The 16,788-nt window shown below is 43.2% G+C and overlaps 2 protein-coding genes and 1 long non-coding RNA gene across 4 annotated transcripts; 1 reads left to right on the top strand and 2 right to left on the bottom strand.

Moving 5' to 3' along the window:
• Positions 1 to 177: 177 nt before the first annotated feature.
• Positions 178 to 4,297, bottom strand: rdh12 (retinol dehydrogenase 12). The gene is made up of 7 exons (XM_027008228.2): positions 4,157 to 4,297; positions 2,835 to 2,953; positions 2,353 to 2,508; positions 1,868 to 1,972; positions 1,540 to 1,749; positions 971 to 1,160; positions 178 to 703 (listed from the first exon to the last, which is right to left on the bottom strand). The coding sequence occupies exons 1-7, from the start codon at positions 4,228 to 4,230 to the stop codon at positions 601 to 603; spliced, it is 957 nt and encodes a 318-aa protein (XP_026864029.2). The 5' UTR covers positions 4,231 to 4,297; the 3' UTR covers positions 178 to 600.
• A 659-nt stretch (positions 4,298 to 4,956) lies between these two features.
• vti1b (vesicle transport through interaction with t-SNAREs 1B) lies at positions 4,957 to 15,892 on the top strand. The gene is made up of 6 exons (XM_027008229.2): positions 4,957 to 5,194; positions 5,842 to 5,900; positions 12,181 to 12,381; positions 14,128 to 14,301; positions 14,568 to 14,629; positions 14,736 to 15,892. The coding sequence occupies exons 1-6, from the start codon at positions 5,098 to 5,100 to the stop codon at positions 14,827 to 14,829; spliced, it is 687 nt and encodes a 228-aa protein (XP_026864030.2). The 5' UTR covers positions 4,957 to 5,097; the 3' UTR covers positions 14,830 to 15,892.
• LOC113576257 lies at positions 7,563 to 9,486 on the bottom strand. Of its 2 annotated transcripts, none has more exons than XR_004776662.1 (3): positions 9,115 to 9,486; positions 8,832 to 8,908; positions 7,563 to 8,661 (listed from the first exon to the last, which is right to left on the bottom strand). It is a non-coding gene; the product is annotated as an uncharacterized LOC113576257 (long non-coding RNA). The 2 variants fall into 2 exon arrangements; XR_003410494.2 differs by having other exon boundaries at positions 8,832 to 8,911; positions 9,115 to 9,482.
• Positions 15,893 to 16,788: the final 896 nt, after the last annotated feature.

Genomic DNA, 16,788 nt, shown 5'->3' with positions numbered 1-16,788 from the left:
TACACTTACAGCAGTGTTCAACTGTGATTTAAATCACAACTTTCCCAGTTCTAACCTTGAGTGAGCGGAGTGATTTAAAAAAAAAAAAAAAAAAAAGAAAGTATGGAACCATCATTACCACAAAGTGGGGTTCACCCCCCCCCCCCCCCCCCCCATAATGTATATTTAAATATCACTCTCTCTGGACATGAATGCAACAGTAGTAAAAAGGCTTGTTTGCTTCTGTATAAAAACCTTAGCATAGTCCTTGTCAGCTGTAGTGTGGGCTGTTTGGCATGGGAACGACAAAGCCACATTCACACCTCCAGGGAACAAACCAAATGAGAGGCAAAACGCAGCCCAGCACCAGACGGAACCGCAAGCCTGAGTACGGTTCTGTTCAGTGGCGCTCTGCAGCAGGTTGGCGGACGCGTGGAAGGAGGAGTTCGGCGGAATGGTGCAACATAATGGGGGAGGGTCAGTGGGGTGAGGCATTGGCAGTGGGAGTGTCTAATCAGGGAGCCCGGGGGGGGGTTGGGGTGTAAATGGAAAGATTTGTGATGAGACGGGGTAAAAGGGCTGTGGGTGGGGTCCCGGATGGAGGGATGGGTGGTGCTGGCCTCAGTCCCATTCGATGCCCAGGAGCTCACAGCTGACGTCCCACAGTCTCCGTGCGGTCTCCTCGCAGCGACCCTGAGGAGCAACGGAGGCTGGCGCGCAATCGCTGGGAAAGAGGGAAGAACAGAGAGGGGAACACGTTCCGTCAAGTCTTAGAAAATTAAGTCTTCATTTGAAGAAAAAGGAAGATATGTTAGGTCTCCGTTCCAGTGTCTTTCTCCTTGTCCTTCAAATAAAGGACAAATAAAGATTTTTGTTCGTTACAGCAACAGTTTTTACACTACAGAACCAGCTCTGAGACTGTCTTATGGTAATGACTCCATCCGACAGCCTGCTGCCAGGGGTAGCTGGGCGGCAGCTCGCGCTGCCTCACCTAAAGTGTGTTCCTGAGATAGAGTGCAGCTCCTCCGCCGTAGCGCAGTAGATTGATGTCTGCGCTCCCTCTCGAGCCGTCTTCAGGAAGGCAGAGAAAAGTGCGAAGAGCAGCGACATGGTTGCCGAGTGACGAGTCAGCTCGGACCTCACCGAGCCCGGGTGCACCGAGTTCACCGTCACGTTCGAGCCTGGCAGGGGTCGAAAGGTCACAGTGGCTGGGGGGTTAATGTGGGATGGCGTGGGGTTGGCACCCAGTCTCGTCTGGTCCTAGCCACACTGAGTTATATGGTTATCTGGATCCAGCACAGTTAAACAGGTTGCTTCTACTTCCAGATGCACTCCTATTTCTGCAGGAGATGCTGTCACCTGAAAATCAAGGCTGTGACTTGCATAAAACTGTTCAAATGCATTGCTGTTTGACATAAAGTAATATGAAGTAATTCTTCTGTCCTGGCATGTAAAAGTTGCAACGTTCAATCCAACAGTATGATGTGTCATCAAAGCTGTGGATGGCTCTGTGTTATGATGGACAGCTCCTCCCACCAACCTCGGTGGCTGCCGCCATACCTTTTAGCCTGCGGGCCAGCTCGCGTGTGAAGAGGATGTTGGCGAGTTTGCTCTGACAGTAGGCCAGTCCGCTGTTGTAGCTGCCCTGGCTGTGCAGGTCGTGGAAGCGAATCCAGCCAAAGTAATGCGCCAGGGAGGAAACCACCACCACACGGGCGGGCGCGCTGCGCTTCAGCAGACCAATCAGGAGGTAGGTCAACAGGAAGTGACCTGACAGGAAGGGGATCAGACAGTAAGAGGGCCTGAATGATGCAGAACTATTTTAAGGTTGGGAAATTTTTTTTTAAAAACTCTGAAAGTTCATTGTTACATCCCACCCTAAATTTACCAAGGTGATTGACTCCCAGCTGCATTTCAAACCCGTCCACGGTTTTCATATATGGACACATCATCACTCCTGCATTGTTTATCAAAATGTCGAGATGATTCACCTCTGTGAAGAGAGACAAATCACAAGGGAGGGTGTTAATAAACATATGATGCTATAAACACTATAATACAGGCAATGCTATAAACACTTTCTAATATAAGCAGTGATAAGAAATGCCTTAAACACATTAGAAAACAGGCAATGCTACACAAAAAGATTCCACTCCACTAATATAAGACCTGACCCAGCAGGATGCATGGAGCATACTCTGGTCCATGAGCGGTGTGACTATTCTACATGACTACATCCAGCTACTGTTATGCTGTAGGGTTTCGTCCTTGAATGATGTTCACTTTTTTTTTTTTTCCTTTTAGCTGAACAGTGTAAATGAGGCTTTCAGAGTGAAAACTGGCGCTGCTGAGGACATGGGTGTGAGAGGGTACCTCGTAGGAATCTCTGAGCGAAGGCCCGGATCGAGCACGTGTCGGCCAGGTCCAGCTCGCGCACCTCCACCTGAGCACCACCCACCTGCGTGCAGATCTCCGCCGCCGACTCCTCACCCTTCGCCACGTCCCGACAGGCCAGGATTACCCGTGCACCTGCACGCAAAGACTTTTATTCCTACGGGTCTCCAGCACATGCTTCTACACTTCATTTGAGTGAGCTTTGTGGATGTAGTAATAATAATAATAATTATTATTTATTCATATAGCACCTTTTTAAAAACTATTTTACAAATTGAGTAACAGTGATTAAAGCCTTCAAATACAAACAGTAGAATGCAAAAATTGCAAATGGAAAAATAAATTGCTCAATAGCTAAATTTCACAAAATAAAACATTCGAATACAGAGAAGAAATGAAATGATATAATTGTTTGAAGCATTGGTAAAGAGAAGGGTTTTGCTGAAGCAGTTCTCCCTCACCCCGAGAGGCCAGGTCCAGTGCTGTCTCTTTCCCGATGCCAGTGTTCGCTCCAGTAATTAATACCGTTTTCCCATCCAAGCGCGCTGTAGAGAGACATGCACCACCTGCCGCGTATTTCCTACACACAGAGAGAGAGAGAGAGAGAGAGAGAGAGAGAGAGAGAGAGAGAGAGAGAGAGAGAGAGAGAGAGAGAGAGAGAGAGAGAGAGAGAGAGAGAGAGAGAGAGAGAGAGAGAGAGAGAGAGAGAGAGAGAGAGAGAGAGAGAGAGAGAGAGAGAGAGAGAGAGAGAGAGAGAGAACAAAAACGTATTTTCTCTTTTTGGGGGTATTGGTATTCATCAATCAGTTTAACCAGTCAGTTAAGATTTTACGATGGTTATCTCACGGTGTAGTTGAGAACTTGCCAATGCAAAGGCGACTATGCTGGAAAATATTTTTTTGCTCAGCCTTGGAAGAAAGAAAATTGTGTAAACCAGATTAGGAACGTGAGTTATTTTCGGAAGTAGCTCAGTTCAAAAGAAAATTGAGCGCTTAAAAGCTTATACCGCTACGAAAAACTGACAGCTGAAGTTCTGAAAAACCTGTGTATTGCAAACATTTCAGAATCTTGGTGTTAGATTTTGTATTCGTGTTCTTCACATTTAAAATCATGTATGCTGTTAATTTCCTTGTCATTAGATGGCATATACAAACGCATCACGTGGGTCTTGTAATACAAGTATTACAAGGATCACAAGTAAAGATTCTGCATTTGCATTCGTGCTATTGATAACGTTGCTGTCAGTAACACCCACTGACTGTATAGACAGTCTGCGCAAACACCGTGGCTTACGAGTCACGCATTAAAGATGCATGGATTTTCTGCAACCAATGAGGCCGCACACATATGCGATAAACTCCGCCCTTAGAGAGATCCTATTGGTCGAACCCGTAAGCAGCTCATGTGCTGTGGAGGCGGTTACTGTAGCCGTCACTCAACATTCACCTATGCACTGAACACTCGGCAAAAAAATAATACATTTATAAAATACCATAAAACCTTAAAATGTATCGAGTGTGAAATTAAACACAACAGTTCGAGTGTGTCCAGTTAGGCCCAAGTATAAGAGCATAACCGCATATGTTTTTAGTGACTGTACTGCACATCCATGGACATTAATAGCTGTATCTGGACTTCTCTCGCTCAGAGGATTACGCGCAAACACCACATCAAGACCGCTAGCCTATATAAAACATAAATATGATTTGTAATGCATCGTCCTACTTCAGTGTAATTAGCCATACAGGAGTATCATCTCGTAAGCATGTATAATGATGTCTACCTGATGTGCGGGGACAGCAGTCTTAGTATTAGCGCGACGACTCCAAAACCAGCCACGACTACAACGAGCAGCATTATAACAGATATAAACGCCAGGGTTTTGAATGTCTAATAAACCGACTGCCTGCTGCTCTGAACTGTGTTAATGTGAATCTGTTTAGCTTCGCCACCTCCCACTCTCCTACTCTACATCTGTCTGAGTCCTGTCGGAATCACGGGATTGTAGTTTTTCTTCATTGTTGTGCCACTGAAAAACTACAGACGAAACAAAATCCCCAAATTCTCCACCATTTCGCTCATTAGCAGGCAGATCGAAGCTCGTGGCATCTATTTCATTAGTTGTCTTTTCAAATTAAGGATGGTCACTCATAGAGATATTCAGAAATTTGGATACATATTTAAGATACGCAATGTTAGGATTGATTAAGATACCATATATTTAACATCTCGTGCAAAAGGATTATACATATATATTCGTTCATGCATCTAATTTGACCTTATTGCTCAAACATTACACAGACTGCTAAAGCTTACTTTCCAAAACAGAAATACCTGCGTATACTACACTACATAAACCAGAATGCCTCAGTTTGTAAAGGGTTCTGAGAAGGGCCTTGTAGAATGGTTTTGTAGAATTATGTAAGAAATATGTGACTCTGATGAATTTTAAGGTGTTACAAGAATTAGCATATCTCGTTCTTTGTTAAAACCAGCGAAATGCGAAGAGTAATATTAATGTTTAAGATTTGCTTTTCGCGACTTGAGCGCTGGCGCGCTTCTGGCCACCTATGGTCACGGGGACCGACGAGGACCGGTTTCTCTAGGATTTTGTTGTCATACTGTTCTTCTAGCTAATTTGTATTTCCAACAGCGCTGTGTCTGTATTTTGGAAATATCACGCAGTCCAAGCACTTAACGGTCGCTTGGGGGAAAAACGACAGAATGTCGTCTGAGGAGTTTGAGAAACTTCATGAGATGTACAGATCATTGTACGACGAACTGAAAGTGATTCCTGATCGAGTGGTGCGAAGTCAAGGGGGTAACTTCATGTTTGTTCATTTCTTTAACACGCTCCACTGTCGCTGACGGCTCATCCATGCTGCACTTCTAAACGTGCTTTCGCTCCAGAAAATAAAACGACACATTTTATTCACCTTTTGCTTTGTCTTGTCTAGCTTGCCGCCGTACTGTCGGCGAGTTATCCTAGCTAGACATGGCCAGTTTATTATCAAACGTTTTGATAATATTTCATAACGTACCGTAACTTGCTAATAATGTAAACGAACGAGGTTTTATTTTTGTATTGAACAAACATCGTTTGTTTAGTGCATTTTCATTTGTTTCCGTTCTGCGCGGTTGATTCCCCACCCGTCTAATGCACCAGGCTCTAAGGTTCCCTTCAAGATGACGATTCCCTAGCTGTCTCTACCATCTTAGCTAGCTAACCCGTGTTCAGATAATGTAGCGATAATGCATGGTTGAAACCCTCTGAACAGATCCAAACCCCTTCTTCGAGAGGACTCGTCTCACGCCCGAGTCTTCCCAGTTATAACGCAACCATGAAACGTTTGTTCATTACCAGATAATTCACTGGAATGTATAAAACGATATAGTCCAGCGTATACACAAAAAAGTGAATTTCTGTTATCAAAGTGTAAAACGTTGTTATTCTGTTTTTCTTCTCAGAGGAGAAGAAGAAGTTAATCAGAGTGTTTGATGAACGGATTGGGGAAGCACAAGAAGTAGTAAGTATATTTACAAGTTTAGAAGAAGCAGTTGTATTTATATTTCTTTGTGATTTTATGAACTTTACTCACTTGTTGTGCCACCAATAGTAACCTCCAGTACTGTTTAGGAAATTCTGAGGTTTACATATATAGATAAGAATATGAATGTCTAGGACATAAGCTTGGGCGAAATCTCGAATAAGCCGGCAACGCTGCGCACTCTCTCTCCTTTGTCACTGAGGTACTTATGCCTACATGTATGCTTTCTTTCTAATTTGGTCGAGCTTACCCTTCTGAGCACTCCATGTACATAGCCTATACAAAGTGTGTCCTATCTATGCCAGTCTAACGTGCAATACATTTACACCGACATGCCAAAGGTCATGGGACATGAACAAGAATCTCATAGGACAGCTTCTAGCCTGGCAAAATTCAGCAACTCAAACCCAAGTGGACAGAAGACATCTGGAGGGATGTTGGCCCATGCTGTCTGTATAGCCACCCACAGCTTTGGTATTTGTAGCTACAGGATCTCGGACCTCTCCACCACCCACAAATGCTCGATTGGCCTCATGTCGGGCGACTGTGCGGGCAACACCATTTGTCCACTTTGGGTGGTAATTGCCTTCTGTGACATATTCCCAGTACACACGTGACACTGTGGATCGAGCAATGTTAAATTCTGCACAAGTTCAGAAATGGAATGTCCCATCCTTCTGGCACCCATTGTCAGGCTTTGTTCGAACTCCGATAATTCCTGTCACCTTGCCAGGACCATGTTGGCCAGTGTTCATCCTCACTCACAAGATAACAGCTCACAAATTTATACAGGTGTGAGCATTCCCTGAGGTAACGCCAGCTCATAATCAATTTACATACCGCTGTCCCATGACCTTTGACATGTCAGTGTATTTAACTTAAATTTCACCAGTTACAGTGTAAAATGGGCAGTATCTGTGTTGTATAAAGCTTGCGTCGGCTTTACTTTCAGCAGTCAGAAAGCTGAAGCCCCTCCCACACACTCAGTATTCCCGTTTTTGCGCCCTCATTAAGTCTCGATAAAGCTAGCTATTGAACAGCACATGAACAAGACTCATTTGTTGCCTGTATTTTATACATGTATGGTTGTGTTACTCTTATTTTCCCTCCTTGTATGTTACATTTGGCTCTGCTTCTGTCATGCAGCAGGCTATAAGTCTTTAAAGATCCAGGGAACATATATCTGAGCTGTCACTCAGTCATGCTCATTGGAATATTAGGACCACGCCCAGACTATTTTTAGATGGGGTTGATTAACCAGTTTGTTTATTTTTTGAGATCATATTTTCTTTTGCTTATTACTATTGGATTTTTGTAGAATGTTTAAACTATAGTGTCATACATATTTATTACTTTATAATGTATTCCGAGTCTTTAAGAATTTCTGTGATATCCTTAGGAAATGCTTGATCTTGAGCAGCGTCTTAATTTTCTGTTTTGTAGTGAATCACCACCCACTGTTAAGAAGAGATTCACACTGTAAAAATCAGGATTAAAACATATGGAAAGAACACTCAAAAAAAACCCTCTTGTAAATTGGTTGTTGCATTCTTTCTCATTATCCTGGACCCATTTAAAAAGTTCTTTTCTGCCACTAGGTGTCATCAGAGGCTTATGAAACCTCTAACTGACATCAGCATATTCACAATCAGAATTTGTTTATTAGCCAGCTACATTTGCACATACAAGGAATGTGACTTGGTGAAATTGGTGCATAACAATCAAAATGAAGACGGCAAAGAAAATACGATATGTAGAAAAATGTAGTATCTTAAAAAAAAAAAGTACAATATATACATAAAAAGAAGACTGCAAGAAAAATTTGCCCAGATTGATGAGCTTACAGGTGTGCAAATAAAATATGCTATGTAAATGATGTGCTATGTAATGGATAGAATTGCGCAATACAGTTGCCGTGCAATGAGTTTATATCAGTGGGGGATCCAAGTCTTGATGAGGCTGAATGCAGTTGAGAAAAAAACTGACCTTGTGGTGACAGGTGCAGTTTTGGTCATTACAGACCTCAGCCTCTTGCCAGAGGGAAGTTTTTGAAGATGATATGTGCAGGGTGTGAGGGGTCAGTCATGATTTTTGCCTGCTCGCCTCAGTCTTCTGGAGGCATGCAGATCTTGGAGGGACGGTAGGTTGCAGCCAATCACTCTCTCAGCATAGCAGATGGTCCACTGCAATCTGCCCTTGTCCTTGGCAGAAGCAACGGCGTACCAAATGGTGATGTTCGAGGTCATTATGGACTCTGGCAGTGTAGAAGTGCACCATCAATGGCTTTGGCTGGTCGTATACCTGCTGCAGGAAGTACACCCTTCGCTGTCTGTTCTTGGTGATGGAGCTGATGTTCTGCTCTCGCTCAATGCCACTGGTGACATGATGGTGCCCCGGAAGCGGAAAGACTCCAGTGTCAACAGAGTTATGGGGGCAGGTGGGGCCGCAGACCTCCTGAGGTCAACGTCTGTCTCTGAGCTCCGGGTTGTTTTGGCTGCACCGGTAGTTGTTGGTTAATCTCCCCCCTTGTAGGCGGACTAATCCCCATCAGAGATGGGCCCAACGAGGGTGGTGTCATCAGCAAACCGCATGAGTTTGACTCTCGTCCGCGGGCACGGCTGTTAGTGTGCAGGGAGAAGAGCAGGGGAGGAAGGACACAGTCTTGTGGAGAGCCTGTGCTGACACTCTGGGAGTCTGAGGCATGTTTTCCCAGCTCTATGTGCTGCTTCAGTTGGAAAGTCTGTGGTGGAATTATTTATGACCTTTTATTATGGCTCAGTTTCATCTTTTTTTTCTTTTTTTATTTTTTTTTTTAATCTCATTTTTGCAGTTGCATTTTGCATTTTTATGATAACTGGGGTCCACCACCCTAATTTTAGGAAAAATGATTAATTATTTTTAAAGACTTACTGAAGGTTGATCGGTGTTATCTCACTCTCACTCTAAGGCAGTGTCGGCAGGGACCTAATACCGCTGGTTACAAATACCTCCTCCAAACAATACATTCAATTAATTAATGAGATATTTCTTGATAATCAATATTAAAGGAAATTGGTAACTATTAGTATTAGTTAAAAAAAAACTAAAAAAAAAAAAAAACTAAAAAAAATATTTATTGGGTAAAACTCCATACAATGAATTAATACTCAATTTCAAACCAAATGCAAACAGACAAAATCAAGAAGGAAAATACCTTGCGATTCAGAACACCAGGATTCCAAAAAGGGCAGTTGGATCTAGATGCCTAATTCTTAAATTCATCCTTTATGGCAGTGTTTGTTTCTTTCACTTCTCTTAAACAACTTGATTGAGACAGCCTTCTTGTGAAATTATAGTAGTGAACTGTCTGTGAAATCTCGACACATCCGGTGGCCTGCAGCTCAGTATGGTTGGCTCAGCAGTTAAGGGACTGGACTAGTGATCAGAAGGTTGCTGTTTCAGGCCCCACCATCACCATGTTACCACTGTTGGGCACATTTTGGCAGTGTTTTACCCTTAACCCTCAATTGCTTGAATTTTGCTTATTCACAATTGTAAAATTGGATAAAATTCTTTGCTGAATGCCATAAATGTAAATGGGCAAAGGGGTGACTGAATAAACCTTCTGCTTCCCAAGATCATTTCTTACTTTTTTGTTTTTATTGAAATGCCCGGGCTAGTATTCTTGGCCGTACCATCACTCCCTCCCCTTATGGGGACATTGACTTCATATTTTATTTTTTCCTTTTCATTAATGATGTCACACAGTTGATTGATTGATTGTATACAGATATAAAACTGATGAGGAACTACTTTGTTAGAGGAGAGTGATGAACAAAATGAAATGGGTGCAGACGCGCGATGTTAAAACTGAAAAGATGAAAGAGGGTCCAATTAACAAATAAAATGCAATTCTTCTCGCGAGACGTTCTGGAGTTCCCAAATGCTCCAATTTATCTCCATCCTCTTTAAAGAAAGCCCAGGAAAAGTCTCTCTCAGAATCTTACTGGGTCTGGATTCATCCAAATCTCTAAAGGGGCATTACCAAGGGCAGTTGGTTTAACTAATTCACGCACATCTAAGTAGATCTACATTTCCCATTTACTACAAAAAACACAAAGAAAAACAATTGTACATTTCTCTAATAATTTGATACCTAAGGCTAGATGGGTCTGACTTTCCATAGCACACAAGTAAAACATTATCATCATTATATTAATTCACCCTAAGCCCATCCATAACTAAGATGGTATGTCTCATTCTCCCTAACTCGATTCAGGAGGTCACAACTTATTAGTAACAGTTGCAAACATTTTGCTACATGTATTCTGTAAGATGGAGGATAGACACAGATTGAAACAATACTTTTCTCGAATGAGCGAACCTCGAATGCGTGAACAAGTGAAACCTTTTTTTTTTATACGGTTTGACAATAGCCGTCCTCCTGCCCCATCTTATGCTTTGTCTCAAATGACCTTGCATCTTGATCACTTTGCACAACAGTCACCATCGTTGCAGATTAACGCTCCTACACAACAGCCATCAGCATTCCCGGTTCTTCCCTCCCACAGTTTGAACAGCGACACCTCACATGCATTGAACAACCCACTCCACCCTTTCTCCTCCACTCGGGACCAGTCCAACAGCACCACACCATATTCACTGCCAATCAGGTGGAAAAGGAGCTGAAGAAACTCAGACAGGACCAGATGGCAGTGAGCCTGAAGTGCTGAAACTGCTGAGCAGCTGGGAAGAATTCTTCAGCCCATCTTTAACCTAAGTTCAGGCAAAGAAAAAGTCCCACTCCGGTGGAAAACTACTTCTGTGGTTCCTGTCCCGAAGGCGAAGCAAGCAGTGGCACTAAATGATTATCCAGCTGATGCTGGCTCACCTGAGACCATTGGCCCGAACCGCACTGGATCCTCTGCAGTCTGTGCATCAGGATGGGTTTAGAGTGGATGGTGCCGTTGTCTACTTTCTGCGTCATGTATACTTCCATCTGGACAAAGCAGGCACTACTGTGAGGATTATGTTTCTTTTCATTTCTCCAGTGCATTCAGCAGCATGCAGCCTGTGCTACTTGGGGAGAAGCACAGCTGATATAGGTGGATTAATCCATCATCTCATGGATAATGGACAACTTGACTGGTTGTTCTCTGTTTCTGAGGCTACAAAATTCTGGCGTATGTTCTGAGGAGACTGAGATCCTTGGGTGTGAACAAAATTGGACATTTTATCAGTTTGTTGTTGCAAGTTCCATATTATCTGCTGTTGTGTGCAACAGTGTCAACAAAATGGCACTGAACAAACTAAACAAACCGATAAAGAAGGCGGCTCTGTCGTATGAGTCACACTAGATACTCTGGAGGTTCTAGCAGAACAAAGGACTCTCAATTGTCTCACAGTCGTAGACATCGCATCCCCTGCATAAAATGGTCGAAAACGAAGCACATTCAGTGGCAGACTGATAAGAACGGCATGTGAGATCTTTCTTAACCACTGCAATAAGACTATACAAGTCTGCAGGGACACTACTGATCTCCTGCTCTCAGAACTGTGCTGAGCTACATTATACAGATCTATGTCTACAGTATATTATACACAGTGGTGTACACTCCTCCACTATTTATTGTTGTGAAACGTTCACTATTTTGTGTGTTTGTGTGCAATATATATATATATATACTTCTGTTACCCTGCAGTTTCTTTCAGGGTCGGTAAACTTTTTTTCTGGTCTGGTCTGATCTTGTCCTGCCCTGCGTCATGTCCTGTCCAGGGAAGGTTCGAATCCCTTAGCAATTTAGAAACATACATTTTTCTAAAGCATGTCAAAAATTCTAACGGTCTCGATTGCACTCTGTCCATATATTCCTAGCTTGTGACTTTACAACTCCTAGGGCCAGCAGAACAGTACAGGAAACCAAAATTTAGGTCATGTGTCCCTGCACAAGTCATGAGCCTTCCTTTTTGTAAAACTTGAATCCTGTTATTGATGAGGGCTTATAACTTAGTCATAACATGGGGAGTACTGTAGGGTCACTGATTTGGGAGGGTAAGGCTGGGGGACTGTCCATTTTCTACTACACAGTTTACCACAATACTAGAAAAATAACTGATTTAGAAAGAATGGTTATCATAGTGGATGTCTTAGTTTGTGTACGGTTTGGTTGATTGCTTTATTTTGCTCATTTTGAACACATACGTCCTCTGACGGGTATGCTTGATGGTTAGTTTGGAGTGCTGTGTATCAGGCTTCCCTTGTTGCATGCCACTCTGCCAGCTACAGGGGATGGAGCAGGAGCTGGTTGGTGCCCCGGGCTCCTTCAGGAACCCCATGTCCTCCAAAGTCAGGCTGTACCACCGAGACCTGGCAAGGCTGCAACGAGACCTGCATGGTTTGCATGCCGGCCCAGGCCTGGGCCGCTCCAGCCGCCCCGGAGACAACAGGCACGGCGTCTATGCCGTGGAGAACGAGCGCAGCGTGAGTATGCCTCTCCTGACCCATAGGGGGAGCCGTTCAAGGCCCTGAGAATGTGAAGGTCAGTTTGGCTGAACAGCTGTTGGCCCACACTGTACTGTATTGCGTGTTGCATTCTGCCTTTTGTGTCTGTCTAAAAACAAAACAAAACAGTAGTTTCTGCAATTGAGACCATTCTGAGTGTGATGAACATAATCTGATGCCCCCAGCCACATTTATGAATTGCATTTGCCAGTGTCAGGACTACTTTGTGCCTGACTGTGTGAAAATAAGGTCCAGCTGTTTTTCAGAGGATATTTCAGCGCCATTATTTTGTAAGAGAGCAAGCATGACCCATATTTCATGGAACCTAAAGAGCAGTTTAGAACTTGGCTGCAGAGTGTCAGCTTTCGTGCCTTTCATTTTATTGGATCACCACTTTTTACAGCCTTTTTACAGTTACTTTTTACATTGTTACAAAACAGCTTCACGGAACTCAAGGTCCACACCACGCTAAGTAAGCTGGGGACATCAGAAAAATGGAATGCGGAAAGAATCTAGAGAGGACGCTAAAATAAAAAAACAGAAGAGAATAGTGAAAATGACATGCAGATAACAAAACAAGCATTAAATAGAAACATAGAGGGATTGGTTAATTTCTGGTCAAATCTATCAGTAGCTTTTAAGCTTCCTGTGGAATTGTGCAAACTTTGCAGTTGTTTTTGGTAAAGGCTGCTGACTTTTGCTTAATAAGGAATCCAAGTTACCAGAAGAGGTGCTGTATTAAATCCGAGAAACAGCATGTTGAAATGGAAGTTTATTAAAGACAGTTTATTTTTATTAATTTTTACAGAACCAATACAGAAGTTTCACTTGTACAGAAGTTTCACTTGTGTATTTGCTTTTCATAATCAGCCTGTGAACAGCAGAAAAACAGCGTATGTGGTTGGAATTTAGAGAGGAGACTAAGGTAAAAAAAACCAAAAAAAAACAAAGAATAAAACAGCCAGTTTCACTTGTACATTTGCTTTCATAATTGATATTTTAAACCATAGATGTTAATTTTCAAGTAATTTCCCCACAAATGTTCCAATATACAAAACAAAGCCTTGAGTTGACGATATATTAAAGAATTTTCCAAGTCATCCACAAAACAGCATTCCCCTGGCAGCTCCCAAGGGAAGATATTCACAGTTTCCTGTCCAGGAAATCCTGTGCTCGTTTTCCAAGTTCTATGACTAATTGGACTTGAAAGTGTAGTCACCCTGCTTTAAGCAAGCGGTTGTTAACATTTTCAAGACTTAAAAAAAATTTTTTTTTTTTAATTGTCTAATTCTATTTTTTCAATGTCATACTGTCAAATGAAATGTAATACTGCATAGTAAAATATTGTGATTGCATACACAATTCAAAGTTTAAAAAATAGTTAAACAATATGCTAATGATCTTTTTGTGCAAGTGCTTTCTTACGTGCACTTTGTGCATGTCCACTTGCCAGTCTCGGACATTACAGAAGAGATGTTCTGTGCGATGAATGTGACCTGATGATTCATTTGCATGAAGCAATAACTGCGCTATGTAGCATTTTGTGCACCCCTGCTTGCAGGAGGAAGGTGCATGCTATGTTAGCCCTGTGCTATTATATACTACCATTTCATAGCGCTTGCAGCTTACAGACACAACTAGAGCTGGATTAATAACAGGAAAGGTTGCAGGGCTTTGGATGTGGCCCTCTTCCTAACTGGCGTGTGATGGTGCGTGCTTGCTCAGGCTCAGCTGCAGGCCCAGCGCACTTTGCTGCTGCAGGGCACAGAGGTGCTGACCAACGCATCACAGAGCATCGAACGGAGCCAGCGCATTGCCGCCGAGATTGATCAGATCGGTACGGACATCATCGAGGAGCTCGGTGAACAGCGGGAACAACTGGACCGGACTAGAGACAGGGTGAGAGTTGGACAGATTGATGGATTTATTGCTTGGTCAATGGATGGATAGATTACCTGCATAGTTAGTCTGATGTATTGATTTCTTGATGATGATGATGATGATTATTATTATTTATTATAATTATTCAGTTAACAGGTGGATTAGATTAACCGGACAGATATATCTAAGGCAAGTAATAAGAAAGGCATTGAAGTGGCGTGGGATTATTTCCCACGACAGACAGTACGTCATTTTAATCCACATCCTCCATTCTCTTCTACCAGCTGGTGCACACAGGAGAGAACCTGAGCCGCAGCAGGAAGATCCTACGGGCCATGTCACGGCGGTAAGATCCGTCATGTCCTGCCTGTGTCGGTCTGTGCTCGTCAAGTCATCTCAGTCACACTGTAGCATCACTCATTTTGTGACTTCCTCTTGCTCTTTCCCGGCAGGGTGATGACCAATAAGTTGTTGCTGGGAATCATTATCATCCTGGAGCTGGCCATACTGGGAGCAGTGGTGTACCTCAAGTTCTTCAGACGTTAGGCGGGACCAAGCCACGCAAGACGGCTGAATGTGCAACAAAAGATCTCTCTTTCTCTCTCTCTCTCTCTCTCTCTCTGACTGTGACTTTCTCTGCGAATGCAGCTTGGGTAGTGAGACAGACCCATTGGCTGTCCATGGCCCGGAGTAGAGAAACACCACCCTGCTAGGCAATGCGGAGAGCCATTCTAAACCCTCTCCTGCCTCCGCAGATACCAGGCCAGGGATCTCCTACACCATATGAGCAATGTTCTCTGTACTCTCTGGAGGATTTGAACCAGACTGCTGGCATCTATCCGGTGTTGGCATCAGCAGGGGAAAGGATTAATTTGTACTGCGGAGCTAATATATGAACAGTTGCATGACCATGTGATGCCTCCCAGAAAGAAGAAGGTTGAAAAGCCACAAAGAAGGATGAAGATACAGTTAAGGAGGAGGAATGGACACAGTAAACTTGGGTTTAACCTCTAGATGTCTCTTTTTGTACATGACTAGTTTAATATGTCATACAGCAGTTTATTTGATCATTTGAATTTTTTTTTCAGCATGAACTATTTAACAGACTCTTTGCATCTGTCATTGATGACAGTGTGATTATAGCATTAAAAACAGTCTTGTTCCTAGAAGGGCATGTGTTTACAGAGAAATGAAAGTTACCCAAGACAAAAAGATGAATGGGTGTGGGTGTGGGTGTGTGTGTGTGGGGTGTGTGTGTGTGTGGTGTGTGTGTGTGTGTGTGTGTGTGTGTGTGTGTGTGTGTTCGTGTTCCTTCCTGTTCAGAAGGAATAAAGCTCACTGACCTGCTGTAACCTGGTGAGCCCCTGGCCTTTCACTGTTGTTATTTAAAACCTTGAGTGAGTAGTTCAACTCTTTCACAACAAGTGGGTGGGGTGGAGTGCTGTGACCGTCATGTGAGGACACTACAAAACCAATTGCTCCAAAGCAACATGATCTTTTTGTTTAAAGCCCTGTGGCCACACAACAAAAATTGAATAGCACATGCATATGCTTTATGCATACAGTAGGAAAAACATGAACATTTAAAGTACCTGTTTCACCTCTTTTCCCATTGGTCTCTATCTCTAGCCCAATTCTTTGACATATTTTTAAAATGTCAGCCACTTTACTATGGTAATTTGTATTTCTGACTGGGTTTGTACCTTTTCAAAGAGATAGTGAATCTGTAAATGAATCTTTATGAAAATCACTCATGTTCTGAGTATAACATTGCCATGATGAATGCAAGCCCTTTGCCGCTTGCCTCTGCAATTTTTCTGTTTAACAGCATAGTCGTGAGACAGAATGACTAATTACCGATCTGCAATGCAAGCTGGTGGAACCACTGGAACCGCACATGTCTCAATTAAGGACAGGGACCTTATTTTGGACAATTATCATAGCTCAATCTTAGAGTCACCTCGGGAGCACTTCAGGATGGCACAGGTTAGAAAAGGGATCATTACTATTTCAGTGACTATCTTTGTCTTGCCAGTCGGGTCAGCTGAGGTGGATAAAGTCTGAGGTTTGACAGCCCCTGCATCAGAGCCTTTTGGATGATCTAACAATCACAACAACCATAGCGCTAGGATGCAGGTCGATTCTTCAGGTCTTCGGGAAGCTCACCGTGAGGTCATGGGTGTGCTTTAAGCCAGGGAAGTCCAGGTCCATGTTGCTGAAGAGGAAGATGGTGACCACCCACTACTGTTATCATCTGGGAGGTACTGGGATAATGTCAGTCATGGAGAAACTGGTCAAGAGCCTCGGGAACATCACTGACGGGACTTTTCAGGATGCTGCCTCGACCAAGACCACAAACCAGTAGTTGGATGCATGGTTGGTGGCAGTGGACAAGTCAGGGCTTCCAGGAAAATTAAATACCTAGATCTAGCAGTATGCAGTCCTTCCCAGGATTTGTGGCAACTGTTGATCTGTGAAATCCTTTTGTCAGTGGCGGCGGGCTTT

This window comes from Electrophorus electricus, chromosome 11, assembly GCF_013358815.1.
Source record: "Electrophorus electricus isolate fEleEle1 chromosome 11, fEleEle1.pri, whole genome shotgun sequence".
NCBI classification, from domain to species: Eukaryota; Metazoa; Chordata; class Actinopteri; order Gymnotiformes; family Gymnotidae; genus Electrophorus; species Electrophorus electricus.
Note: the sequence above shows the minus strand (reverse complement) of the source record. Positions and strands in the feature narration are given on the sequence as shown.

Coding starts and splice junctions, on each gene's coding strand:
- rdh12 (XM_027008228.2), bottom strand. CDS start 4,230: ATGCTGCTCGTTGTAGTCGTGGCTGGTTTTGGAGTCGTCGCGCTAATA. Junction 1,161..1,539: donor GCTGGCCCGCAGGCTAAAAG/GTATGGCGGCAG, acceptor GACCCCTGCCAG/GCTCGAACGTGACGGTGAAC. Junction 704..970: donor ATCTCAGGAACACACTTTAG/GTGAGGCAGCGC, acceptor CCTCTTTCCCAG/CGATTGCGCGCCAGCCTCCG.
- vti1b (XM_027008229.2), top strand. CDS start 5,098: ATGTCGTCTGAGGAGTTTGAGAAACTTCATGAGATGTACAGATCATTG. Junction 5,901..12,180: donor TTGGGGAAGCACAAGAAGTA/GTAAGTATATTT, acceptor CCACTCTGCCAG/CTACAGGGGATGGAGCAGGA. Junction 12,382..14,127: donor CCGTGGAGAACGAGCGCAGC/GTGAGTATGCCT, acceptor GTGCTTGCTCAG/GCTCAGCTGCAGGCCCAGCG.